Consider the following 13,217-nt stretch of genomic DNA (forward strand, 5'->3'; position numbering starts at 1 on the left):
TAACCTTGTATGTTGGTAGCGAGCACCGGGCGCCTGGGCGGGGCCAGCAAGGCGGCGGGGGCGGGGCTTGAAGGGCGACGCCGCAGCGAGGGCGCAGGCGCCGCTTCCTTTGCGCCGGCGCCGCTACCCGCGCCGCGAGCGCCGCCTAGCGCCACGGAGCGCTTCACTAACCTTGTATGTTGGTAGCGAGCACCGGGCGCCTGGGCGGGGCCAGCAAGGCGGCGGGGGCGGGGCTTGAAGGGCGACGCCGCAGCGAGGGCGCAGGCGCCGCTTCCTCTGCGCCGGCGCCGCTACCCGCGCCGCGAGCGCCGCCTAGCGCTACGGAGCGCTTCACTAAAGCTTGGCAGCTGAACAACAAACATTTATTACTTAGTAGTTCTTCCTGCGACCTTGTATGGATTCGCTTAGATTTGGGTCTCAATATTCACGATTATAGATAGTGAAAGAAAGAAAGAAAGATACATTTATTACAAGGGACATCACACAAATACAGGCAATTACATAGACATGACAGTGGCACATAATAATGGAAGAAGAAAAAAAAATAAAAACAAGAGTAAACTGAGCAGTGCCACCCATTCACAAACAAGATCACAAAGAAGTGCCATCCACAAAGACGCGCCCCACCAATTTTTGGTCACTCATGGATATTAGTGTACCGATAACACAAACAAGTATACCTAAACTATAAACGATTAGGACGAATGGTGGTACGTGTCTTCGTGGATGGCACTATCTATACAATGCAATGCAAATCTGAAAATCAATCAAATCAAAAAATGCAGCTAGCTAGTATAGCCTGACCAGGAACATAAAAACCCTCGCCATGTTGCGGAAATCTAATGGTACTAATTTCTTTTAATGGCAACAATAACTAAAAACTTCATTGACATGTCACCTTGCATGTCAGTCTATTGCTGTCAAAGTGTAAACAAACTATATTTTATAGATGAACTACACTGAAATGTCCCACCGACGACATTGACAGAAGGGCGCCACCATCTTCGTGCAACTATATAGTTTCCACCGTGGCAAAAGTCGGAACTAGCGATCCGCTATTGACGGTGGCCCCCCTGTCAGTGTCAAATAAAGGACAGTTCAGTGTAGTTCATCTATAAATGTGCGCAATTGATTTTGTGAATGAAATTGCTAAAATCTTTTTATAGTCGTGAAAGAAAAGTGGTTCACAATGTGTTAAAGTATTTGTCGAAGAGAAATACCAAGGGTCCGGACAATATTTTCATTGAATAATGTTTCCAACAAAGGTTGTCAAATTGACTGACATGTTTATTGTATAGTACAGTCCACTATGAAAATTAGCTGTGGTTTGTTTCAAATACCTATTTTAAAGTTTTTTGTCACTTTCTAAGTGTTGAATTTAATGGAATTGGGAAAGAAGTACCAAGTTTGAAGCGTTCATGAGCAGACATTGCAGTTGAATATTCAAGTTCTGAATTTGATTATTGATGAATAAAAAAATAAATCCTACTAGCTCGATTGATGGTTTCATTTAATTTATTTAAACCAGGTTACCTATAATAATATGTTTTCGTTAATTTATGAAAATATTAAATTAGCCCGTAATCCTGAATCCTGATACATAAAGTTAGCCTATTAATTTAACACAGGTACGACTGTACTCAGTGTTGCACTATCAAATGCAATTGATGCGCCTCTATGCCAGGGTTTTTATGTTCCTGGTCAGGCTATACCTACGTTCTCACAACTCAGAATCGAAATTATTAGTAACATAAAAATCTATGTAAAAAGTACAGTCAGCGTCAAATAGTTCCGGACACCTAAAGTGGCCAAAAAGTTGACAACATGACCTTATTCCAATATAATAAAGACACGTTGGGAACTTTTTGGTAACTTTGGGTGTCACGAAACATGTTCTAAAGTTTTAATTTATACACACTAGATGCCATTCTCACCTTGAGTCGGGCTTGGCGCCACAGTCACAGAAGAAGTTGCCGAACTTGGCGTATGACACGTCATGGCCGCGGTGGCACACGCGAGCGCACACAGTACAAACGCCGACTCCGTCCACCATCTTGCAAGTGTGGCAGTGGTACCAATGTTGGTTCATGAATTCGCGCTGGGTCACCGTGAAAGTGCAGAGCTTATACTGAAGCATTGCGTCTTCGTCCTAACACAAAACAAAAGAAGAACATCATGTAATATTTATGCAACGGCGCGTGCGCAGCAAACTACATTGATATTAATTTGTTATGATCTAAACGCTCGGTACACGGTCAAGAATAACCGCAACAAAGGAGCATAAGCTAAAAGAAAATTGGACACACTTACAGAATCGTCAGCGCTTGTGTCGTCATCGTCTTGTTGTTCATCCGTGTAGTCCAAGTCGAATCCTAAGTCCGAAGGGGATTCCCACGTCGGACTGACAGAACGCCATGCTAAAAAGTAACATCAGGTTTATTTCAAAGTTCTTAATTTTATTAACTGTTACAATAACATTGGTAATAATATGTTTACTAACTGTGAGGCTGCGTTGTGTTGATGGCGTGCAAAGCGTCGGTGAGATACGACAGCAGAACGCACGCGGATTCAATCGCCGGCGCCAAGTTGCCGTCTACCTGACCTTCTTCCAATTTCTCTAGTACTTCATGGTTACTCAGGGTTTCAACACTGAAAAAAATATCTGGTAAGTGGTCGCAAAAGAAACAAGTAACAACATAATTTAAAATAAATACAGAATGCTATATTTACATCTCAATCAATGTAGCAGGAATCCAGTACTAATAAGGATCTATTTTCCTCCTTATTACATATTGTTATTGATGTATCGATGTAAATTATCTATTATATAAAAGAAAGTCGTGTTAGTTACTCCACTTATAACTCAAGAACGGCTGAACCGATTTAGCTGAAAATTGTCAGGGAGGTAGTTTAGAGCCAGGAGAAGGACATAGGATACTTTTTATCCCGTTATTTATTGCCATTAAGGCGGAACAAAGTTCGCCGGGTCAGCTAGTTGTAAATAAGTATCAGTATCTCTTTTATAGATGTCTATTGAAATAAGTCAATACTAATAGAATAAATAAAGTAATAAATAAGTAGCTCCTGCAGTGGTTTCTTAAAGCTACCAGACGTCGTTTTTATCTTGTAAATTATAAATAACTTGAAAATCGAACTGCCTACTACAGCCTGCCTACAGCGGGAATCGAACCCACGATCTTTCTTTTGCTTGCCTTGGGCAGTTCGATTTTCAAATTACAATTTATAACTTAGAATTTAGTTTGAGATGCAAATCTTAACGCTAAAAAGTAAATAACTGTTTTTATCTGATTATCATCCTGATTAGTGATGCAACGAATACTACTTTTACGAATACGAATATTAAATCTACTATACGACGAATACGAATATCTCTACATTATCATGAAATACTCATAAACTTAACTCTTTTTATTGTGGTTAATGTTTTCATAATTAACATTAACAAATTGCATTTTTTTTTGTTATTGTATCACTGTACTTTGTAACTAATCACAAAACAAAATAATACTTGTACAATCGACTTGCTATTGACTGTCAAATTCCGGAAGAGAACTTACTACTTTGTTACATACTGACCGGGGTTTTCTCGTCGTGTCGTTGTGGCTATAGTGTTCGGAGACACACACGTGTGGAACAAAATTTAAAAAAAGTAGGTATTCGTAATTTTTTTTTTAATTTTCTTTATTTGTTTAGATTAATTAAATTAGTACTTGCAAATCGTCAAATGCTCTTAAGGAGCCTATTCATGTCTCATTCTTTTTTTGCCCTACCAATTATTATTTCAATACGAATATTTGGTAAATGTCTACTATTCGGAGAATACAAATATTCGTATTCGTATTCGTTGCATCACTAATCCTGATATATTTTAATTCGCACTCACCAGGTGGCGAGCCAGGCCACTGCAGCCGGGAACAGCTGGCGGTGATCGGCGCCGGAATGTGCGTCGGCCAGGCGGCACATCTCTCGGAGGAGCAGAGGCGAGCACGCGCTCTCGCCGCACACCACGATCAGTGTCGACAGCACACGCTCACTTACTTCCTCACTACTGTAGTAACAAATATACGGTTCAAGATTGATAAGATTGGCACGAGGATCCTGATAAGACTTTAGAAGCCACGATAGCCGAACGGTGAAGGGGTTGCACTGGCCGATAGAGATCCGAGGAACGCGGGTGCGAATCCTACCGCCGCTCGACTATTGTGGTGAGCCCACTCGTAACACAAGCATGCTTAGCTTATCACGAGGGGCTAACGGGACTATTAGTAATTTGTATTGTATTGCACAAATTACTACTAATCTTCAAAAAAAAATCATAAGACTTTTTGGCACGAGAATTCAAGGGTAAAAAGTATACCAAAAGCTTGAGTGTCACTTAACACATGTAACATTTAAGTTATGCACTAACAAGAATGAGTGCGCATGCGTCAGCACCTGTATAAAATATCTACCGTTTGAAAAAATATTGATTTCACGAATGCAACGTGTAAGAGCAAGTACATAGCATATAAGTTGTTCAGTAAATCTGCTGACGTCAGCGCGCGCGACCTACTTTCTGTTAGTTTTACTTAATTTTTATACTTTAGTTATAATTCAGTGTAATAAACGCTCCGCGCTGTCTACGGAATCGGACAGTTCCGTGACGTAGATACAATTATATAGGTACAAACTACAACAACATCCAACATCAACTACTGTAGAGGCACACAAGACACACAGCCCCTACATCTTGGCCCTTCGACATTTGAACTACGACCTACAACAATTAAAAAAAAAAGAAATACAACATAGGAATTACAAGCATATCGCTTAACATATAGTCTTTTTCACCTAAGATGATCAATATACACATCAAGACTATCGAGGCCACGTACCGGAAAACACAGCTTAGGACATCCAACCACAAGGTGGATGGAAGACGACCTCATAAAGGTAGCAGGAAGGCGATGTTTGCAGGCTGCCACCAACCGGCCATTGCAGAAATCATTGGCTCCCTATGTTCAGCAATGGACGTCCTATGGCTGAAATGATGATGATATTTTTGAACACGGAGCCTCATTTTGAAAACTAGTAACACGTGATAACTAAATTGAATTAGAAAACTTACCAGTGCTGCACAATGTGTTTGCACAGAGCCGAGAGCAGTGCGGCGTTATTATCTGTCGCGTCAGACAATGGCGACGGAGAGTTGTCAGTAGGCGGAGCGACGGCCGGCGCGGCCGCGGCGCTCTCCTTGCTGCCATCTGACCAGCTGCAGCTTTCTACATCGACAAACGAAAATAGGATCAGATGGAAGCAAATAAAGGCTATTTTACTGTGAAATATTTAGAGATGAAAAAGTAAACTTTACAGGTCTCAATGAGTAATTATAGGGTGAAGGACTAAACAATTTTATGGGGAACTGCTATTTACATAAGGGTGGATTCGACCAAACAAGAGTAAATATTGATCTCAGAATAAATCGTCAGTTTTGACATATTTGTCATACTGAAACTATGTACCAGTGTACCAGTACTAATGTACCAGTTATACCAGGAGTTATTCGGATAAAATTTTGGTCGAATCGGGCCTAAATCGTTTAAATGTAGAAAAATAATGACAAAACATGCACGACCTCAGTCGAAAGCAAGTCAAGCTAAATACTGCGTCATCTTATGAATTTGTAATTGGTTCTATTTAGCAACAAAAATATAAAGGCTGATGGACTATCGACTGTACATTTAACGAAGACGGTACTGTCGAGTGTTACACACATAAAACGATCTATATAAAAATTGTATTTACCTGACTGTTGAGCCGTATCTGATTGTGCGCGTGGCGCTGGGGATCTGCAAAACATTTTTCATTGATTAAACTGAAATTTTGTGAAAATTACTTGTTTGGTTTAATTTTATGAAAGTCAACCTACGGCGTATCAAACACAGGCAAGTCCGGGTCGTTGCGTTGCGCGGGCGTGTCGTTGCGTTGCGTCGCCGAGCTGTCGGTCCGGAAGACGCTTCGCAGCGCGTTCCGCAGCGCAAGCGAAGCAGGGTTGCCACCCGCTTCTGGCGCTGACGATGTGGGCGTGGGTAGTTCCGTCTCAGTCGGCGTGTCGTTAACTGGGATGAAAACTACGTCGTTCGATGTGAGTATGGCATTCGAGTAGGTTACAGCATGGTCAAGATATTTTTTTACTTATGCTTGTTTTCACTATCAATCTCTAATTTTTAAGACCCCTTTTGAAAACAAAACTCCTGTTAAGTGTTACCATAGAGGTTACTTAAAATTAGGGATTGATGGTGAAAACGGGCATTAGACAAAGGTCATAAATAGACCACTTTAGGCAAAATATTTCAATACTTACTAGGAGCTCTCAAGCAGATGTAAGACAGAAGACTGGACAGACTCATTTGATCTGCCACGCCGATGAATTTGCACACGGATATGCAGAGAGCGCTGTTAAGCTCATTGCTCTCACATCCATTGAATATCTTGACGAAGAGCCTGGGATAATAAAAACTTGTCTTTAAAAGAAAACCAAAAACAAATTGGCGAAAATAAAACAATATAAAAACAGGAACTTACTTGATAACTCTATCAGCTGAAACAAATTTTCTGCAGTTGGGTGCGGACAGTAGAACCTTCCCCAAGAAAAATGGAGTATTTTCAGCAAACACGTTCTCGTAAGCCAGTCTTCCGTATGGGCGATCCAGAACTTTCTCCCAGTATTTAACCTGACATAAATATGATAGTTAATAACTAAGGTTAAGTGACGTCACAAAGACATCCCATAAGATGTCTGGATTATTGTGATGAATAAAGCGGCATTTTTAGTTAGCTCGGGCATATTGCTTTGCGGTCTCAATATATGAAGTTACTCATCATTGATGTATTCTTCAGTATAATTTATCTTTTATTATTCATTATTATTTATCTATTATAGAAAAATGTCTGCCCATTTCCCTTGGTCATCGCATCACGCGTGAACGGCTGAACAGATTTATCTAATTCTTTTTTGTTCTGTTTGTTATTATCAGAAGAAGGTTCATATAAAAGAAAAAAGAAAGTTGCGCGGAAAATATCAACCATTCATAAGACAGGATAAAGTCTGTCGGGGACAGCTAGTTGATAGTTTAAAGGACAAAATTATGTGACAAGTAGTTTAATAATGGGGGCATTTGACCGAAAATAGCGCTTGTTAGAAAAACTTTAGTAGCATGTTTTCGGCGAGGACACGTTTGCTAACTTCAAAAGTGACGTTTCTCAGTGATAGCATTTACCGCTAAAAGGACGCCATTTTCTTACTAGCGCTATTTTCACCCAAACGCCCCCGCAAACGCTAATTTTCAGAGCTATCTTACTATATGTCTCAAGGTGCGCTCATTGGCCGGCTGTAGATGTTCGACGAGCACTGAGTACGTGACCTTGAGCACGTGCTCGTGTATCAGCTGCTGCGCTCGCTGCGCTACCGGCACCAGCGTGTTCAGCGTCACGGATAGGGGCCCAGTCATGAAGTGCAGGCGGCCGTCCGTCTACGACATAAAAATCATGTTAGATTGGAGTCTTGCTATAAATTGTAAGACACGCAGAAACATTAATTAAATAATTATGAACAATCAAAGTGACAATTTCTTTTTATAAAACAGTTCTGCAAATATCAGGTGAGATACAGGCTAAGAGCTTCCTCGTTGTGGATAAAAAAAAATCAATATAATAGGTTATTTCCTCAAAAGTGACAATTTCTTTTTATAAAATAGTTCTGCAAATATCAATATAATAAGTTATTTCCTCCATTGTCAAAACTATGAAGAAATGTATTATTCGAACCGAAATCCTCATCAACCACGGAGGAACTGGCTATCTTACCTCTAACTGCCGGAACACGACAATGCTGTTAACCCTTACACGCTTATAACTATTCCAAACCATAAAATTATTTTTTCTTTAGTTATATCTATTTATTTTAGTCTAATTTAACATAAAAGTAATACAGAAAATATAAGTGCTATGTATTTCAGTGTTTTTCAGTCGGGGACACATATGTCCCTATATGCGTTAAGGTATACATTGCCTCATATATTGAAAATAAAATACTTCGACGCTTTTATTGCAAAATAAATACAAATCACACTACAAATACACATCAAATTTAATCAATAAGCTTATTTTTAATATTTATAATAAGAAATTTAAAATAGATAGCATCATATCTTACGTATTTTTATATTTGATCCTCATCTCATCATAGACCTCTTTCTTGAAGTTAGACCTACCTAACTAGACTGTTTGTTTCAAGAACAACTTTGAGTGTAGAGTCTCCAGCGTTCAGAGGAGGGCGTGTAACACGGATATTTGACATAATTTTTTCGTCTTGTCCATATTTTGAATCGCATTTATTGATAGCCTCTACTGAGGGCATAGAGCATTGATTCTAGGTCTTCCAAGGTCTCAGCCATGCCATGACTACAATCGTTGAATCTTACTTGGGGGGACAGCATCCAAGAGGCTTCGCGACATCTTATTATCCAAAATACCGCAGTGTCTCAAAACCTTTGACTGAAAGTCTTTGACCAATGTGTGTTGGCTTGGCGGCGATGACGCACGGAACGGAGATGTGTTCCTTCACTATGGGCCTTATGAGAAGGCTCAGTCACCCAAAGGGTGATGAGGAAGTCCGCAGGAGACTCAAAGTAACAGACATAGCCCGCATAATTACCAAACTTTCGCGGCAATAGGCAGGGCACATAGCTCGCAGAAGTGATGGCCGTTTGGGCAGAAAATTTCTCTAGTGGCGCCCACGGATAGGAAGACGCAATGTTGCAGGCCTCATGTTCCTGTGCTCCTCATATACATTCATGTATACGAACAGCACAGGAACGATTGTTGTGGAACTCCTCAGGGAAGCCTCTGTCCAGCAGTAGACACCCTTTCATCAAGGAGGAAACCATCCTCGTTGTCACTATTGTCAGTCATCATGACTTCTTAATTTCGTCTTTCCTTTCTTATTATTTCTTCAAGTTGATTGGAAGACAAATGATTTACAAAAAATGTATGAATTATAAATAAAACATCAATATAAACATACAAATTATAACGAGGCAAACAATATCCTTAGTAAGAACCAAGTTGCCTTTGACGCACATAGGGACACCCGTGTCCCAATACAGATTTTTACATAATATTCATTATGCATACGAAGAAAATCGAAAATATGCAATAAAACGATAATTATACTTATTAGTGAATGTAAATCGGAAGAAAAATAATGGGCAAAAAGCTGCTAAGTAATATTAAAATATTTTTTAATTTTGAAGTCGAACGAAATTTTTTTTCACATTTTGTGCCAGTATTTTTTTACACAAAGAATCGCGTTTTTTATTATTTATAGCGCATCAACATAAAAGATAATAATAAAATTTAAGAATATTTAACTACAAAGGGTTTAACTTAACTAGTATTACTGTAAATCGTAAAAACTATGCGGGGACAAATGTGTCCCATATGCGTGAAAGGGTTAACATTGTTGTTATGGCGACAGACTTAGGTAAGAGCTAGCCAGACGGACTTAGAACAAGCCCTACCACCAACCAAACCGAACAGAAAAATCTTAGGCGGCGTTGCAGCAGCAAAAAGGTCCTCGTTTCAGCTTGTGTCATACCAAGTGCTAACACCTGATAATCTCTGAAATAACATACTCACCAGAGCCGGTATGATCAGGTCCAGCGTCTTCTGCGTCAGCTCCGGGCTCTCGGCCAGCCGGCCGGCGCCCACCTCCAGGAGCTTCGCGGCGGAGTAGGCCAGCATCATCAGCGACGGCCCGATGGAGTACTTGCTGTTGGCGCTGATCAGCTCGCAGTGGGAGGAGACCAGGTTTAGAACTGCGCTTTCTGATGGGATGATGTGCGACGCGTAGAATGCCTGTGGAATAAAAATGATGATAATAAATAGGTAAACGGGTGGCACAAGGCCTATATAGTGGATCGAGGAGAAAACCTCTATAAAAACAAGTGGAGGAGGGAATTGAGTCCCCTCAAGACCGGAGTGTCTCACTCGAGAGCATGTCATAGCCTGAGACGAAACCGTAGACGAATGTTTGTTTAAGTTAGAAGAACAATAACTCGCAGCCCTATAATTTAATTCCGGAGGACATCGTCGAGTTTGTGTCTTCCTGGCGGGGAGAATCTATATAATATATAAAAGAAAGTCGTGTTAGTTACTCCACTTATAACTCAAGAACGGCTGAACCGATTTAGCTGAAAATTGTCAGGGAGGTAGTTTAGAGCCAGGAGAAGGACATAGGATACTTTTTATCCCGTTCGAAATTAAAAAAAAAGTCTGCTTATTTATTGCCATTAAGGCGGAACAAAGTTCGCCGGGTCAGCTAGTTACATATAAACGGACAAAAAGTGTATCTGTGATCGGTGATTCGGAGACTACGTGATAAGTGATTCTGAATCGCACCCGCTGGTGTCAGCAGTGACTCACCTAGTTGATGCAAGCCAGCTGTGGTGGGGAGGACATGTGGTCGAGCGCTGTAGCCGCCTGGCGCGAGAAGTCAGCACGTAACCACGCGGACAGGGGAGGACCGCCACCATCTGCCTCGTTTCAGCCGCCCTAGCCGAGCTCATGATCGTATCAGTGACTCACCAAGTTGATGCAAGCCAGCGGTGGAGGTGACGACATGTGGTCGAGCGCTGTGGCCGCCTGGCGCGAGAAGTCAGCTCGTAGCCATGCGGACAGTGGAGCACCGCCACCATCTGCCTCGTTTTAGCCGCCCTAGCCGAGCCCATACTAGTATCAGTGACTCACCAAGTTGATGCAAGCCAGCGGTGGTGGGGACGACATGTGGTCGAGCGCTGTGGCCGCCTGGCGCGAGAAGTCAGCACGTAACCACGCGGACAATGGAGGCCCGCCGCCGTCGGCTTCGCTCCAGCCGCCCCAGCCGCCGCAGACTTTAAGTATCGCGTGCCACACCGGCGAGAACGCCTGGCTGCTGGATTCGGGAGCGCCTTCTAGATCCGCTGAGGCGCTAACGCTGTTAAATGAATTGAGACTTTAATGTTGGGGAACAAATTCTATCCAGATGAAAACAAAACAAAAAGTGAGGGACGAGAAACTTTTTGGTTTCAATATTCATTGCCGAAGGACATAGCAAAAAAATTTCTTCCCAATGTCCACCAATAGGGGCCAAAGGGAAGATTTCAGTGGCGTTAACTCTCGCTGGTAGCTGTAGCGATTTTTTTCTCGATGTCGGATGACGGTGTTATTGAAATACACCGATTAGTAACTATACAAAATCTTATTTTAAACATTCATGTTGCATAATAATATACAATATCAGCTTAAAACTCAATTCAAGCTCAATATTTCAGTATTCTTTTGAAGCAGTCACGATCGAAACAAAACACAAGAATTGACATGTATGACTTACCGACAGCATTCGATCATCGTGTCCATAAGATCGAGTAAGTCAGGCATGAACTGAGCGGCGTCAGTCGCAGCCGTGGTGTCAGCAAGACACATCTTCAGTCGCACGAGTGCCGAGTCGCACGATATCACGTCCAAGAGCGAAGGAAGTCCACTTGCTATAAAAATAAATTTCTATTTAAGATACTGACGTGAATTAGGTTTTAACTAAGGATATCTTTTTGATAATAAGTGACGTTTCTGAAAGAGGATATAGTTGAACAATAAAGTTGACTTACTAGTAATATTCGCTTTCAAGTGCTTGATAGATTCTGATGCGAGCCACGCGGTGTATTTCATATTGTCACAAGACGCGCTTACGCCGGCAAGCAAGTTTTCAGCATACTGTAACAAATAAACAATTTTAATTCTTGTCTTGATCATACATTTATTTGTCAAAGAATAAATCGATATTAAAGCTGGGTTGCACCATCTTACTTTAACTTTAACAAACGTCAAAAATATGTCAAACTCCTTACAAAAAACATCGATTATCGTTATAGTTACGGTTAAAGTTTAATAGTGCAACTCAGCCTAAGTAAAGAAGCAATGGTACATTAGCTTCACATTCCGTCTATAGCCAGTTCATAGTTCGTCCAAGTCAGTGCACTTCAGTGCAAAACATTAGTACGCAACTTTTCAGACTTAGTTATGTATTATTTCGTTCCAGTTACTTAAACAATATCTTACCTGTGTGTACATTCCCTGTTTAACGAGCGCGTCCTTCAGCCAGGGGTTGAAGACCTTTTTGTTGTCTGCGCGCGGCGCCCAGATGACTGCGTGCAAAGGCAGCGGCGATGGAAGATCGGCCGTCGTGCCAGCTTGAAGCTTATCCATGTGGGGAGTGGCCGGCGGCATGCTGATAACTAGCCTGTGGTGAAAGTAGGTAGTTTACTACTTGATAGAATTAGAATTCAACAATTTTAACTATTTTATTCTGATCTTCGTAGATGTCAAAATAATGATCATAAATACAAAAAAAATAGATTCTGTTCGTAGTCAGGTGTAATATCTGAAATGTTACTTGGAGAGCTACCCGAGATTTGGTCGCCTTGTATACTTTTTCTGAATGTTCCGTTATGATGTTTATACAACGACTTTTTGCCGTGATATAACCACGATGCACATTTGCGCTAATACCAAATAAGATAATCTGTATGGGTTAGTATTATATTTTATATCTATAAAACAAGAAAGTAATATATTTATTAGTTTTGGCATTTAATATTACATTGGAAACGCGAGCTCACCTCAAATGGGTATTTTTGCAAGAGTGGTAAAACATTTGGTCATCCTGCGTTTTTATATGAACAAAATCTGTATTTTTTTACTTTATTTACTTGTTCTTGAGTTGAACTCGAAGGTGCACTATCAATATCAAAGATTTCTTTAATTATTTTTTTTTATGTACTAGAACTTAATACAAAATTTAAAATTACGTTGTTACTAAACATCCGACTGTGAGACGAACAATGAGGATCAGTACTGTTGTAGAAAATTCAATAAAACTAGTATCTACGTTAATCTTTAAGACATAAGAAAGATATATTTTTTTTGAATTATCCAAATCGGACCATTACTTACGAAGATATTAAGTAATAAACATAGGCCGTTTTTGCCGCTAAAAGTCAACGTACGCAGGACCGCGTGACGTCATTATATCCGAATCGAGCGCAGCCGGCGTACTATTGGGATGGAAAATATTTTTTTCCAGCTAAACTATCAGTTTTAGAAAAAAACTTGTAATAACA

The 13,217-nt window shown here is 40.7% G+C and overlaps 1 protein-coding gene across 1 annotated transcript in view; it reads right to left on the reverse strand.

Annotated features, from left to right (window-relative positions):
- LOC135078229 (E3 ubiquitin-protein ligase UBR4) overlaps positions 1–13,217 on the reverse strand; it is an 88,549-nt gene that overhangs the window by 62,513 nt on the left and 12,819 nt on the right. Inside the window, exons 21-36 of the mRNA XM_063972824.1 lie at positions 12,157–12,337; positions 11,706–11,811; positions 11,432–11,585; positions 10,810–11,035; positions 9,700–9,918; positions 7,362–7,532; positions 6,586–6,734; positions 6,365–6,504; positions 5,930–6,131; positions 5,806–5,849; positions 5,129–5,282; positions 3,905–4,069; positions 2,501–2,649; positions 2,311–2,417; positions 1,935–2,149; positions 172–347 (exon numbers count right to left, since the gene is read on the reverse strand). Of these exons, the coding sequence (XP_063828894.1) occupies positions 172–347; positions 1,935–2,149; positions 2,311–2,417; positions 2,501–2,649; positions 3,905–4,069; positions 5,129–5,282; positions 5,806–5,849; positions 5,930–6,131; positions 6,365–6,504; positions 6,586–6,734; positions 7,362–7,532; positions 9,700–9,918; positions 10,810–11,035; positions 11,432–11,585; positions 11,706–11,811; positions 12,157–12,337 (2,558 nt within the window). The remainder of the gene's footprint in view (positions 1–171; positions 348–1,934; positions 2,150–2,310; positions 2,418–2,500; positions 2,650–3,904; positions 4,070–5,128; positions 5,283–5,805; positions 5,850–5,929; positions 6,132–6,364; positions 6,505–6,585; positions 6,735–7,361; positions 7,533–9,699; positions 9,919–10,809; positions 11,036–11,431; positions 11,586–11,705; positions 11,812–12,156; positions 12,338–13,217) is intronic.

Source organism: Ostrinia nubilalis, chromosome 2 (genome assembly GCF_963855985.1).
Source record: "Ostrinia nubilalis chromosome 2, ilOstNubi1.1, whole genome shotgun sequence".
Classification (NCBI taxonomy): Eukaryota; Metazoa; Arthropoda; class Insecta; order Lepidoptera; family Crambidae; genus Ostrinia; species Ostrinia nubilalis.